Genomic DNA, 14,596 nt, shown 5'->3' with positions numbered 1-14,596 from the left:
ATTAATAATCAAATCAAATCTATTATGTAATAAAGAATTTATTTTTTCTATTGATTTCTCTATATTGGATAAAAACATTTGTTAGTGATTGAGTAATAATAATTATAACATTAGACTTTTTATCTAGCTATTATTTTCTTTTGGAAATAAATTAATTTTATTTGAGATACATGACTACTACCTCTTTTAATAGAGATTTACCAATAATAATTATACTAATTGAAATATTTCAATGGTATGGTTAAATAACAATAAATACATAAAATTGAAATATCTCTTATTCATTTTAATGAACCCAAGCCAAGTTTTGCAAGAGCACAAAAAGAGTCGTGCTATACATTGATACCAAACACATAAAAAGTGGTTCATCAAAGCACACAATTCTAATTAGAACTGTGAAAAAGCATATGGAACTTTGGTGGAAAACTTAAGCAACATGACATGCTTGTAAGGCTTATCTGGGGTCACAATAGTTGATGGAAAATTAGGGTGATTCACGGAGTCAGGAAATGCTTGACTCTCCAAACAAAGTGCTGAACGTGGCTGATAAACAAACCCTCCTTTTCCCTTGTCATTCTTGACAAAATTAGCAGTGTAAAACTGCAAACCAGGAGCATTTGTGAAGAGCTTCATCACTCTCCCTGACTTCTTATCCACCGCTATAGCTGCCAGCTTAATCTCTGCATTGCCTTTTTCACCATCAAGCACATAGTTGATGTTATAGCCATTTGTCTTAGGCAATTGGTTGATCCTTTCTCCAACAATGTGTGGCTCAAGGAAATCATTTGGGGTTCCTCTAACTGAGGCATATTGGCCTGTGGGAATGAGATTGTCATCAAATAGTGTGACTTGGGATCCAAAGATCTGAACCACTTCATCTAGAATGTTGCCACTGTTGTGGTTTCCTAGGTTCCAGTAAGCATGGTTCACCATGTTCACTGGGGTAGGCTTGTTCAGAGCTTTTGCTTTCATGATTATGCTTAATGAGTTTTTCCCAAGAATGTAGCTCACAGTTACTAGGAGGTCCCCAGGAAATCCTGAAACACAAATAGTATTCAATTATAATTGAAATCATAAATGTATACTACATGTTAATAGTGTATACACTTAAAGTTAAAGTGTAAAGAGTTTTTACCTTATTATCTAATAATAAATTGTTATGTATAGTAAGTTTATTAATTTTTTTTAATAATTATCTTAAAAGTTATATTAACTATGATTTACATTAATTGTACATAAAAATTAAACTCAGTATATACATACATAATTAGATTCATTTCTTATCATAATTATAAGAGTATAATTACATTCTCAACCAATCAAAAATCATGATAAATATAGTGAGTTTAAGTTAGCTATCCAACAAACTTACCACAATGATTAAATAGTGAGTAACACGGAGTCACAAGAGTATTTTCTCTAAATATAAATATAGGCTAATTCATAGTTTAGCAACATTAAAGAAATGAAGTTAATGACAATGCTTAATTACTTACCTCCTTCACCATCATAACTGTGATAACTGAAGGTGATTCTGGGTTTGTCATCATCTTTTATGTACCTTGTCACTTTCCAAAGAACATCACTGAATGCTTTGGGTCCAGCTAATTAAGGTCAATCAGATATGAGTTAGTATTTCTATGAGATATGTGGCAATTAAAGCAAACATATATATGAGCAAAGATTTTAAATTGCAATTGTGGATTTGCACAAGCCTTGCAGCATCATATATGAGAGAAAAATTGTGTTCAACAATATATGGTAAAACAAAGTGTACGTACAATGAAGTGTGTTGTTTCCTTCATTAGCAACTAATTTGTAATGGATTCCATTTAGAGTGAACTGAGCTCCTCCAATTCTGTTAGCAACCCGGCCCACAGTAGCTCCAAAGTATGATGTATCATTCTGCAAATATTTTGGCAGTTCTAGTTATTTTTTCATCTGTATAAGATTTACTCTTTCAATCCTACCTTTCTTTTTTATTTTTATAATATTGGGATATATAATAATTTTATTAATTTTTATAATAATTATTTTAAAATAATTTGTAATTGATTAATAGTGTAAACAAAAATTAAACTCTTTAAAAAATATCTAATCATATCTATGTTTTTCCTTTTCTAGGTGTACAGTAAAGTAACGGCAAGAATTAATTAAAACTAAGATCTCATATGCATATTATCTTAATGTTCTCGTTATTAAGCTGATCCTAGTGAATTATCCTATCTATTTTGTAGGTGTACATCCATTTTTTATTTTATTTTATGTTATAAAAGAAGAAAGAGAAATTCAATTTTTTAAGTCGTTTTTAATTTATTATTTATCAATATTAATTTCGTATTGACCTACTTCAAATTTAAAAAACTTCATATTGAATAAATTATCCCAACGTGTTGACTAAACATGTATGTACTTTTTTCCTCAATGCATGGGTCTAGATCAGACTTAAAAACTATATTTTCACATTTACGAATAAACTTTAAATTAATTATTCCTATCCAAAAGCCAATTAATGTCTAGTCACTTTGACTTTTTGTCCTCCTTTTGTTTATATCGATCGTATATACGATATGGTCAAATTGATATTTAGTGAAATTTTTATGCATAAAATTCAAATTCAAGCTACTTAAGAAAAGTAAATATATCTTTTACTTTTAGATTTTTCACTTAGCATATAATAATCATTCGACAAGCTACAAACCAGTAAACCTATTTCTGGTAATTAAAACTGTTAGCAGTCTTAAAAAATAAATATTGATTTGATAAATACTTTTTAATTTTAATTTTTATCATATAAAAACCACTGAAATATTTTTCATATAAAAATATTTATTTATTTATTTTCTCTCTTTTTCGATAAAAGCTTTCTATTTTATCTCCCTAATCTTAATTCTTATGTTATTGAAAAAATTAAAATTAATCGATAAATAAAATTATAAGCACAATACAGAACATAATATTGTCTCAAAACAAAACTGTGCCGTCGTTGGAAAAGATCATGTGTGAATCAATTCAAGTTGAAGAGCATTGAATATATTATTGAAAAGCTTTATCCTTATCTCATAAATTTCACAACAAAAGAAAGCAGAAAATGTAATTGTAAACAGATCATTCAAAATGAACATATTCAAGGAAAATGTTTATATATATTTTATGACTTACTGTGTATGCCTTGGGAGAATCATATCCAAGAACAATATCACCCAACTTCCCTTCAAAAGAGAAAGAAAATTAACAGTGTGTTAAAAATGCACAATGCACAAAAAAAGAAAAGCAATTAGTTAAAATTGAAAGTTTTTGGACACTAAGTAAATGCATAGGTACGTACCATTCTTATCGGGAAGTATTACGGACACAAGTGTTGCACCCCAATTGGTGACCTTTATAGAAAAATCACCTTTCTTGAGCTCAAATAACCTAATATGATCCTTCTTAGAAGAGCCATGGACAAACCCAGAAGAAGCTAAGAAGAGCAGACATAACAGCACAAAGATCTTGGTCATTGTATTTTCCTATATATGAAGCAATTAAGGAAATTGATGGTGCTTATTATTAATGGGGTTAATGGAGGAGGGATAGCAAGAGAGAACTTTTAAGCTAAGAGAGAAAAACAGTTTGCAATGTCAATGCAAAAGTTTAAGGTGTTTTGTTGCTTGTGGCTTGCAGTTTATATTAAGAGGGTGGCTCTGACACATTGTATTAGGACCTTCTTATTCTTAGTTGTCATATCCTGCGGTGCTCCAAAGTCAATGAATTTATTATAACGCGGGTCATGAGTTACATAAAATATTAATACTTGCATATTCTTATTTTAATTAAATAGTATATATCTTTGAATGATTGACTAAAGGATAAGAGGCACACACCGTCAATGATGTTCAACTTGAAAATAATTGTTTTTAATAAAAAAAATACATGTGATTTATGTCAAAAAATATATTCATTATTTAGAATTTAATAAACATTCGTAGTCAATGAAAAAAAAATTTACACCATCAATCAATCAATTAGAAATAATAATTGACATGATTTTAAGATAAATAATATAAAAATTAACAAATTTAATATATATAATTGTTTGAATTTTTTTATTAACGATTATATGTATTTTCTATAGACTGTAATTATATTCGAGTTAAATAAGATTATTATAAATAATAAATTTTTCTTTTGAAATATTTAACACAATTTGATATTTAAATCTTTCCATCTAAGACTACATATCAATACAATTTTATATAAGTTGATTTATGTAATATAATACATATAATAATTTGTGATAATATAAGAGAATAAAAAAACTTTAGACTGTATTATTTATTTATTTTCTATTGACTTATCGGTGACATTATAGAGATGCTAAAACACTTGGGTAATTAATTAAGATTTTCTGCTATTTAAAAAAAAAATAAGAAACAGAGAAGCAAATTCATTACGAAAGCTTGTGGTCCGGATAAACATTTATTTATTTATTTATCGGTGACTTATCGGTGACTTATCGGTGACTGTATTATTTATTTATTTATTTATTTTATGAATTAACATTTATTTATTATACATCAGTAAAAAAAATTATTATATGATGTTCAATGAAAATTATTATTATTATTATAAATATTATGAATTTACATTAATAGTGTATTATATTAATAATATGATTATGAATATACAACTACATTGACTAAATTATATGTTTGATCTTTTATATTTTAGTTTTTGTTTAATTTGTACTTTTATATTTTAAAAGTTTTAATTTATGTTTATAAAGTGAGTAAAAATGATTATTTTAAAATAATGATGGTTTTTAATTTTGGGATGTGATTTCTAATCTTTTTTTTGACTAATTTGAGATGTAAAAATTATTCTATTAAAATTATTTATATGAAAACTATAAAATCCAACTAAAGTATTGATTAAAAAAAGAGTGAAACATGGTGAAAATCGCGTGAAAATAAGTGTTATGAGCAACTAAAAAATAATTTAATATAAGATTTTTTTTATTTTTCAGTTTTTGAAGGGCTGGAACTGGATTCCATAGTTGATAATATTGGTGATGCAACAGGAAACACAGCTAAGAATATTTGTGAGGCATTTCCTCAGTTAAAATACATAGTTTTGAACCTTCCACAAGTTATTGCAGGGTTAACTGGAGCAACAATTTGAGTTTTGTTAGGTGGAACATGTTTAAATCTGTCCTTCAAGCTGATGCAGTTTTACTCAAGGTATGCACAAAAATTTGAATTGTGATAACTTGCTTTCTCTAGCTTCTAATACATGTTTAAATCTCATTTATTAAGGCAAATAAATCATTACTGAAGTTATTATTGACCCTTTATACTCTATTTATTGTCGGATTTTTTTAGTGGGTATATTACACAATTGGGGCGATGAAGATTGCATAAAGATACTAAAAAATTGTAAAGAAGCTATTTCAGGGAAAGTGACCATCATAGATTATAGATTAGTGATAAATAAAAAACAAGATGAGCATGAAATAACTGAACTGAAGCTTTTATTTGATATAGTTATGATGACCTATCTCAATGGAAAAGATAGGAGTGAAAAAGATTGGAAGCGGCTTTTTATGGAAGCAAGGCTTCCAGCGTTACAAGATATTCCCTGCATTTGGTTTTAGGTCTTTGATTGAGTTTTATCCCTTTTTTTTTACACATTTCATATTCCTAAATTACCCTTCAATATATATAATTATTTTCATTTCCTTCTCAAACCTTCACAATGTCACTGTGGTTGTTATTACTTTCTTCAACTGCTTTTTTTATTTAAAAAATAAAAAACAAACAACATTATATAAAAATACAGAGGTACTAATTCAACTAGTTTCTACTAATAAACTTGTTGAGAGACATACTATATGCACGACACAATGAGCATAATATGTTTGAAGAAGTGAAATTCCTCAGCAATAACATGGTACATGGTTACTTCCAGAATTTCGGTTCCTCAAGAGGAAATGATGGGTGCTTCCACACTGTTTGACCAGTTTTAAGGCCATGAGGTAATATATCCAGATAAATGAGAAATTTTAGTTTTTTTTTTTTAAAGGGAGAAAGTTTAGTTGTGCATTGTTCAACACACTCTTTTAACATATTATTTGTAGTAGACATTAATGTTTTAAACTAGAATAAATTACACCGACACTTTCTGAAATTTCGTCAGTTTTTTTTTCCATACTCCTTTTATATTCTTAGATTGACTTCCCTTAATTGTTTAAAAAAATATTAGACTGGCACCCCTTGATTGTTTGAAAAACATCACAATGTGCACCCTACAAGAGAGGTTGCTATAAACATTAAAAACAAGTTGTGTGCAATCTCAAAAAACTTCAAGGGTTAGAGTGTAATTTATCCTATAATCAGCAATTTAATGTATCTGCTCTTTGCAAAACTCAGCTGAGAGCTAACTGTCATGCATAGCTTCATTGATCTTTTGAGCAAACCAAAATGAACATTACACGGCTTTCACCTTCCTTCAACTTAGCTGTGTTGGAGTGTTACAACTTACAAAAACGAAGCGAAATGACAAGATTGTGGTGGCCATGTCAAGAGTGACATGATTGATTTTTAGGTATCACATTTTGTCCTAACTTGCATTTTATGTTTTATGAGAAAAAAGGTATACTCCAATAGTGTAAAAACTTATACATAGTTATCCAATTATAACCTACCATATATGATAAGTTTGTTGACTTTTAAAATAATTATCTTAATATAATTCAAGCAGTGATTTGTGATTGGATGACAGTATAAAACTGTTTTACACTTTCAGTGTATATGCTTTATATCCTATTTTGACATCCTATGAAATTGTCGAACCTTTGACAAGGTAGTTTTTGAGTGTACAGCTGGCCTATTTCAGTTGAGCTGAATTGCTCCTAAACATTGTCCTAATTGAAAAACAACAAGAGACACTAATGATGAGAATTGATTTCTGAAATCCAATGGTTGATGTAATCAACATTGGAAGGAGGTGTGCTAGTCTTGCGAATAGAAAATGGCCATTGAGGTTGGAGAAGCATTGAGTTTCCACCCTGAGAACTTGAAGATGAAGATGATGATCTGTTGAAGTAGCCTGTTAAGCATTCTTTCTCATTCTTGTTCAAGGAATTGGAAGAAGCAAGTTGAGGATGCTCCCCAAGTTTCAAGCTCAATCCTGAACCTAAAACCTCTCCATCACCCTTGTTCTCACTGCTTGATCCTTGTCCCCTTATAGATGAAACTGCAGCAGCTATCGCTGACCGAAAACTCGTGTCTGTGCTGATTGCTTTGGTTAGTGTTTCTGCCAAAGCCTCCCTGAATGGAGTTTGGTTCTTGAAGTAATGTTGGTAGAAATGTTCTTGAAATTGGTTTCCTATATTGAATGGCTTGATGTGAGTTTTGTCAATAGGAATAGTGCCATTGTTAGGAATTCCCTTGCCCCAAAAGGATAGTGGAATGTTGGACTCTGGGGACCAAAAGTTTAGACTTAATGGAGGGAATCTTGGGGTTGAAGCAAAGTTTGATGGTAAACAATTCCCTTGATTTAATGAATAGGATGGAGTAGAAGTAAGGTCTAGAGTGATTGTTGGGAGTAAATGTGAGGAAGGGGTTGGTAACAAGACTTGGTTTGCTCTTGGTTGGTCTAAAAGACTGAAATTGACACCACTGAACAGTGTAGGAGAATTTGCATGATAGGCAAAACTGTGATCTGTAGGCTGAGATGTTGAAGAGCCTGACAACAACATGGAAACAGCAGCAGAAGTGGTGGAAGCCATGGCTGTGGCTGAAGCTGGAATTGGGTGGTTGTGAGTTCCTTCATATGTGGTGATTAAGATGGACATGTCATCAGCACATCTTTGCACCTGTGTGGTCATGCATTGAGTTTGAGTATTCTAACCCTGCTGTATATCTTAATCAATTTTTTAAATATTGTATACAATTAACTTAAAGCTCTATTTGGATAAACTTTACCCTTTAATACTTACAAGAGAAGAAAATACGAAGTAAGAATAAATTCAGCTTCTCTCTTATCATAAAAACTCTGTTGTGATAATATTCTTCATAAGTACTTATAAAACAAGAAAATAAGAAGCGAATTTCTCACATAATCTAAATTAACTTACGTACTTAATTTTTGTAGAAGCTCTCTTTATTTAACTTCTCCAAAAGCTAATGTGCATAAGTTGATTTTAACTTATAGAGAAGCTTAGTATATTTTACCTTTTTTATTTGTAAGTACTTAAACCAGACCAGTCAACTTATACTTGCTTTTGGAAAAGTTAGATGAGACAACTTCTATAAAAGTTAAATACACAAGTTGATTGTAGCTTATAGGAAAAACTCAGTTCACTTATCTTCTTGTTTTATTGTCCTATAAGTACTTAGGGAGAAGTTTATCCAAACAGGGACCTAAAGGTGTAACGTCGATGCTTACCTGTTTCCTAACCGGGCATGCTGGAGCAAGTGTGCAACGATAGTATGCTCTTGGACATGGATTTCCTTTTGCTATCTTCTGTCCATATTTCCTCCACTGGCATCCATCATGCATCTGTTTGAAGGGCATAACATTTGTTATTCCACAATTAAAAAAGACTACAGGAACTAAAGAGATTTGAGACTACTAATTTTGAGAAAAACCTCCTTGAAAAGACTAGAATGGAGGTGGCATGATATATAAGTAGTGGCAATAGAATTTTTCATAAACACTTACAACGGGACTATCACATCTTGCTCTGACACAAACTCTAGCCCTCTTGGCTGGGGGTGTTATCTCTGAAATTTCATCACCTCCATCTTTGGTCCTTACTAATTTATTTGTTGAATCTTCTTCCTTTTCTTCTGAGGTGTTCATATCAGATACCTGTTCCTTTGAAGACACACCTTTGCAGTCTAAACCAAGGGTAAGGCTGGCTTCCAAATCTTCATTTTCTTTATGTTTGCTAGAGTTACAGATTATTCCATCCTTTTTATGCTCCCATGGACTTGTTCCAAGACAAAGTGACACAAGCTTAGGTTCCTCCACTTCATCAAGGGAAACAGCTGAATCTTCCACACCTTTGTTTGAAGTTTCTCTATGAAGGATGTCAAAGAAACGAAGTTGAAGAGAATGGTAATTCTTTCCTACTCTTTCTATCATCATCTTCAATCTTTCATTCTCCTCCTTCACCTTACTCATCTCAGCTTTAGCAGATTCAAGTTTATCTTCCTATATTTAAAAAAAAATAGCATAAAATTATTGGTCACCTACAAATTTTCAAAGACAACAATAGGCTTGAAATTAGAAGAAAAACTTTCTTCTTAATTCTTATTTGTGTGTCAGATTGTAATAATTTTATGCCAAAGCCAAACTACAGAGTAGTTCCCATAAGTATTAACACAACAGTAGTAAAGTATTTAACATATTCAAAATATTATTATGTGATTTCTAATCAAATTCACTAATATGCTAGAGATATAAGGTGGGTTGAATGGATAAGGAAGAAGGAAAGGGGGAAAAAGGTTACAGGTTTAATTCTCTTTCCTAACAAAATTAACAAACTAACAACTAACATTTACACATAAAAAAATAAATCACTAATCTGCTACTTTTCCTATTGTTTGCATTAACTCGACAGCATTCTTTGTATATTTATCAGCAAATTATATAAATAAAGGTTTAAATGGACCTAATTATACCAATACTTATAAACATGGTAATAAAGGGAAGAAAGATGCTAAGGCAACTTGAGAAGTAGCAAACTGAAAGAACGATTAATTTGAAGTGGAAAAGTCAGTTAATTACTCCTGTGGTTTAAGTTGGTACAGAAGTAAAAAGATGTTCATGAGAAACCAAGGTCAAAATCAATGATGAGAAGCAAAATAAAGTTTCAAAAGAAGAAAGAATTTGAGCTACAAAGAATTCGCATATACCTTACTACCCTTTTCAATACACAAGTCCTCTTCTGAGCAAATGGAAGTATCTCTCTTATCATCTATCTCTTGACCACAAAGACTAGACAATTTTAACATGGCCTCCATCACTATTCTCCACTAGACCTACTTCAATCTCAAACAATTCCATAGTCCATATATATATATATATGGTACTATGTAGTAAGTACTAATAACATAACATATACCCTTTTATACAAACCAAACAACTCTCTGCTAGACTTGCAATAAACAATTTCAAATACCAGTGCTAATTCACCTCTTATTACGCAGCCCCTCCTAAAATGTCAACACTCAACACCAATGCTAATCTCATTGTTGGGATTTTTTTATTGCAATGATTAAATTAATTTTATAATATGGTCTTAGAAATCCATGTCATGAATAGGAAGCTGAATTTGGACACACAATTTGGGTAATATATCGTACATGGTACTACTGTCAAAGTTGTCATATGTAACCGATTGGCCCTGGCAACCAGTGAGCTCTCCTCTTGAGTCTTTGTCAATAGTGTAAGCCTTGTTTCATTTTCAACCACGCGGTCCATACTTTGGTTGTACATGATATCACTGCTGAGTGTTGTCCACTCCCATTGAATTGCTTTCCATGAATGCATTGCCATGTATTACTTTTGAAAAAAAAATTGTCATTACAACAATACAAAATATTTATGGGCTTTGTAAATGACTAATCTCTTCCCTAAAATTTAGGTTTCTCAACCATGTTTTTTCCATTCACAAAACTCGAACTCTCAAGACTTTGTTTAAACAATTCAAACCCAGATATAATTGGACCAACATGTTACTTTTGAATTAGCTAGAATGCAATAAGAGTGTAAAAGTTTTTTATACTATCATTGTTATATAAATTGTTATTTATAGTAAGATTATTAACTTTTCTATAAAAAAATTCAAGTATATCCATACAATATAAAGATTTTTTTTACAAGTATACAACCATTTTGATCTTTAGGGTGTAATTTCCTGTCACTTAATTAAGTCCCTAAATGTATCAAAATGGTTTCTCACTGTGTAATTTGTCTGTCACTGAAAGACTTTCATTAAAGCTAAGCTCGTTTTTATGTGGCACCTTATCTATCTCCTTGGCAGTTGACAATGCACATGTGGATAACATAAGACAATCCAATGAATATGTGATAGCTAATGATGTATATTTATTGTCATTTTGGTCTCTAAATGAAGTATATTTCCTTGGCAATTGACAATGCACATGTGGATAACATAAGACAATCCAATGAATATGTGATAACTAATGATGTATATTTATTGTCATTTTAGTCTCTAAATGAAGTGTTTCATGTATATCATCTGTCATAGACACACCATCCATGTGTGCACCATCAAGTGCCACGTAGGCACAATCGCACATGCATTAACTTTAACAAAAGATGAATGACAAGGTTTTTAGTTTAATTTCAATATTATTGATTTAAAGAAAATTTACATAATTAAACAATTAAGTAGCAATCTATATATAAAATTTTAAAAGAGTTATCACAAGGTTTAATTTGAATTACATACTAATACTAATAGTTTAAAAAAAAGTACACCACCAACTTAGAAGATCCTATAAGTCGGCATTTCGACGACTCATCCTACAACACTTTACACATACGATAACTCTTCACTTAACATTTTTATTAGTCAAAATCCTCTGTAGATGGTCATTTCTGAAACATTGACAACTAATTTGGCTTCTTTGGGGATTATTGTCTCTTCCCACAAATCAACACAAAACTTTATAGCATGTTTTGTCTTCACTCACAAGTTTCCTTGTAAATTTCGTAGAAGGTCACTCATCATATAATTGTTAAAAGCTAAACATATTTAACTGTAAAGTTCTTAAGTGATAAACTACCAAAAATTAGAAATGTTAAAATGGGTGGTACCAATTAATTTCTTTGAGTCATTTTCAATTTATAATCTTATACCTACACAATCTTTAGACTCATTCATGTGTATGTTCATCTTGGATGTTACATGTCCATCAGTCTATACTTCATTCATCCTTGAATAACATTGAAAACATCTTAAATATGATTTTTAAGTAACTATTACTCAATTTTCAATTAGAGTTTAATTATATGTTACCAATGTAAATGTTGATCAATTTGAAATTATGTATATTTTTAAAGTAATTATTATAAAAAATAATAATATTATTATATATGATAAATAAAAAATATATGACAATTTATAATTAGATAATAATATAAAAAAATTACTAAATTAGTATATTTTAATTAAACTCCATTACATGGCCAAGTTTTTCAATAATGCCGAGAGCGTAAAAAATATTTATATTGTTAGTATATATTAATTATAGTCTGGTTTTTTGAACAAATTTTTTTAACGTCACAATATTTTATACTTTACTAAACTTATTTGTATTTTCTTTTTTTCTCTCACATCTCACTATAAATAAAAACCCTATGGCGTCACTAGAAAGCTGTCAAAAACAACCCTTTTCCTAGTTTTTACTACAAAAGCATGTTTTCAATACCTGTCTCCTCATAAACCAAAATGCGTTATCATATTACGTCAAGAATTAAGTTAATTTTCTTAGAGTACTACATTTCAAAATCCGTTCAATTTATTCCCACGGTTATCAAATTATTTGTTCAACTGTGACGTTATCAAATTGGAATTTTTTGTCATCTAGGTGTACTTTATCATTAATAGACGTGTCACAGATTTAAAATCATTTAACAAATTAACATAGAAGATCCCCATAAAGATAACACTGGATGTTGTTATTATTGAATTGGAAGACTAAATTCAATGTATAAATTTGTGGGGTGGGGTGGGGGAGTTATAGCCTATAATGAACATGAAGTTAAATCATATAATTCCTTAAATTGTAAATATCTACCACGTAAATTTTGATCATTAATTCATTTTTGTCTTTCACTTTGCAAAATATCATTCACGTTAATTTTTATAGGCTTAATTACTTAATTGGTTTCTATATTTATATTATTTTTATCTTTTAGTCTTTATACTTATAAAACCTATTCATTTTAGTTCCTGCACATATACACTTTTGATATCCGTTTTTCGTTTTTTACGGAGAGTAAACAAGTTACAATATTTTTATTTTTATCTCTTCAATCAATCTTATACAAATTATTCCCATTGTTATTTTTTTATTAGAATTGTTATTTGTTTTAACTATAAATGAATCTTTGTAGAAGGAAACATAGAATTTGTTGTCACAAAACTAGTTTTTACAAAGTAGATTATCATTTTTTTAGGACAGTCCTTTAACATATAGAGCATTATCAATGGTAGATAGAGGACACTAATTACTAACTTTATCTATTCCACCGATTATGTCTTACTGTGGTAGTTTCTAAAGACAATTAATATTCCTCTCTCAAGAAGTTAATTATAAGGTCTAGGAACATAGCCATGCCCTCTCAAAAAAAAGGAACATAGCCATGTGTCTTGAGAAGGAACTGTCCAAATACCATTTGGAATTTATTACATTCTCTTTACTTTGTAATCAAAGTACATATTTTATTTTCATATGATAAAAAAATTATTAATATTATTATTTTTTACTACAGATTTAATATTATAATTTAAAAGACTTTGTATATATTACTAAATAGAAATAAAAAAAATTTCAATTTAAAATATGTTAAACAAAGTTTATTAAAAGATAATTTCTTTAATTAATATAGTATAATAATTATATAATTAAGTTTAGTTAACATGTTTATATGATGATAATAGATTAAAAAACGTCAAATAAAATTAAATTGATCAGTAAAAGATTAATTTGATTTTGATATTATATTTAATCTGAATGAAAACCACACAGCAAAGACTTTTAGTTAAGAGAATTAGTACAATAAAGAATTATTAGTTTTTTTTATCATGAACATACAGTGTTATATTTTTCTTATTTATCATCATTAAAACTTAAGCTCCAAATTGTTTTAACTCTAACATAAAACAATTATAAATAGGGGGTCTATTTCAATTCTTACGCATAGAAAAAAAAAAAAAAAAACAATTGTAAGTTTTCAACCGTTATGATTAATTGCAAAGCGAGTTAATTAGTGAATTCCCACTTTAACGTTGGCCTTCTAAGTGTCACAACTCACATACGTTTGCAAACCGTAGATTCCGATTAAACGAGCTAGGTCTTCTAGTCTTTGGTCAATATATGTAACAGATAAGATATTTAAAATATGTATATGTTAGGTTAACTCAATATTTTTAAATTTTATGTGCCTTTAACCTGCCCCAAAATGTTTGTCTTGGGATCTCACTTCTGAGTACACTGTATATTACCCTTTAGATCCAGGCATATTAATAATACAAAAATGATTGCGTATATATAATTTTTATTAACATTACGTTTACATCACTTTTGAACTAGTATACATCTTATTTTTCGATTCAACTTTATATAAGCCATGTGTAAAAATAGCATAAATTTTTTTGTTAAAAGTATCATCACAACCTCATCCCTTTGAAAACTTTCCTATTTAAAACCTCTTTCCGAAATCACTGTTGAATTATAATACACAATTACACTCACCTGTTGGTGTCACTACGTACGGTGATTAATTAATTAATCAATGGTGCGTATGAGAACATGCATATATAATTATCGACTCCAAAGACCTATCTTCGTAT

General features: G+C 29.6%; 2 protein-coding genes and 1 long non-coding RNA gene across 3 annotated transcripts; 1 reads left to right on the top strand and 2 right to left on the bottom strand.

Annotated features, from left to right (window-relative positions):
• Positions 1–104: 104 nt before the first annotated feature.
• On the bottom strand, positions 105–3,643 carry LOC100803092 (aldose 1-epimerase-like). Its single transcript, NM_001255025.3, has 5 exons — positions 3,329–3,643; positions 3,163–3,212; positions 1,782–1,905; positions 1,497–1,604; positions 105–1,037 (listed from the first exon to the last, which is right to left on the bottom strand). The coding sequence occupies exons 1-5, from the start codon at positions 3,501–3,503 to the stop codon at positions 388–390; spliced, it is 1,107 nt and encodes a 368-aa protein (NP_001241954.2). The 5' UTR covers positions 3,504–3,643; the 3' UTR covers positions 105–387.
• A 1,320-nt stretch (positions 3,644–4,963) lies between these two features.
• On the top strand, positions 4,964–6,666 carry LOC102660883 (uncharacterized). Its single transcript, XR_419728.4, has 3 exons — positions 4,964–5,222; positions 5,950–6,016; positions 6,411–6,666. It is a non-coding gene; the product is annotated as an uncharacterized lncRNA (long non-coding RNA).
• Positions 6,667–6,729: 63 nt separating this feature from the next.
• Positions 6,730–10,163, bottom strand: LOC100819296 (probable WRKY transcription factor 72). The gene is made up of 4 exons (XM_041012841.1): positions 9,906–10,163; positions 8,707–9,201; positions 8,431–8,544; positions 6,730–7,858 (listed from the first exon to the last, which is right to left on the bottom strand). The coding sequence occupies exons 1-4, from the start codon at positions 10,011–10,013 to the stop codon at positions 6,929–6,931; spliced, it is 1,647 nt and encodes a 548-aa protein (XP_040868775.1). The 5' UTR covers positions 10,014–10,163; the 3' UTR covers positions 6,730–6,928.
• Positions 10,164–14,596: the final 4,433 nt, after the last annotated feature.

This window comes from Glycine max, chromosome 19 (assembly GCF_000004515.6).
Source record: "Glycine max cultivar Williams 82 chromosome 19, Glycine_max_v4.0, whole genome shotgun sequence".
Classification (NCBI taxonomy): Eukaryota; Viridiplantae; Streptophyta; class Magnoliopsida; order Fabales; family Fabaceae; genus Glycine; species Glycine max.
This window is presented reverse-complemented; position numbering and strand designations above follow the sequence as displayed.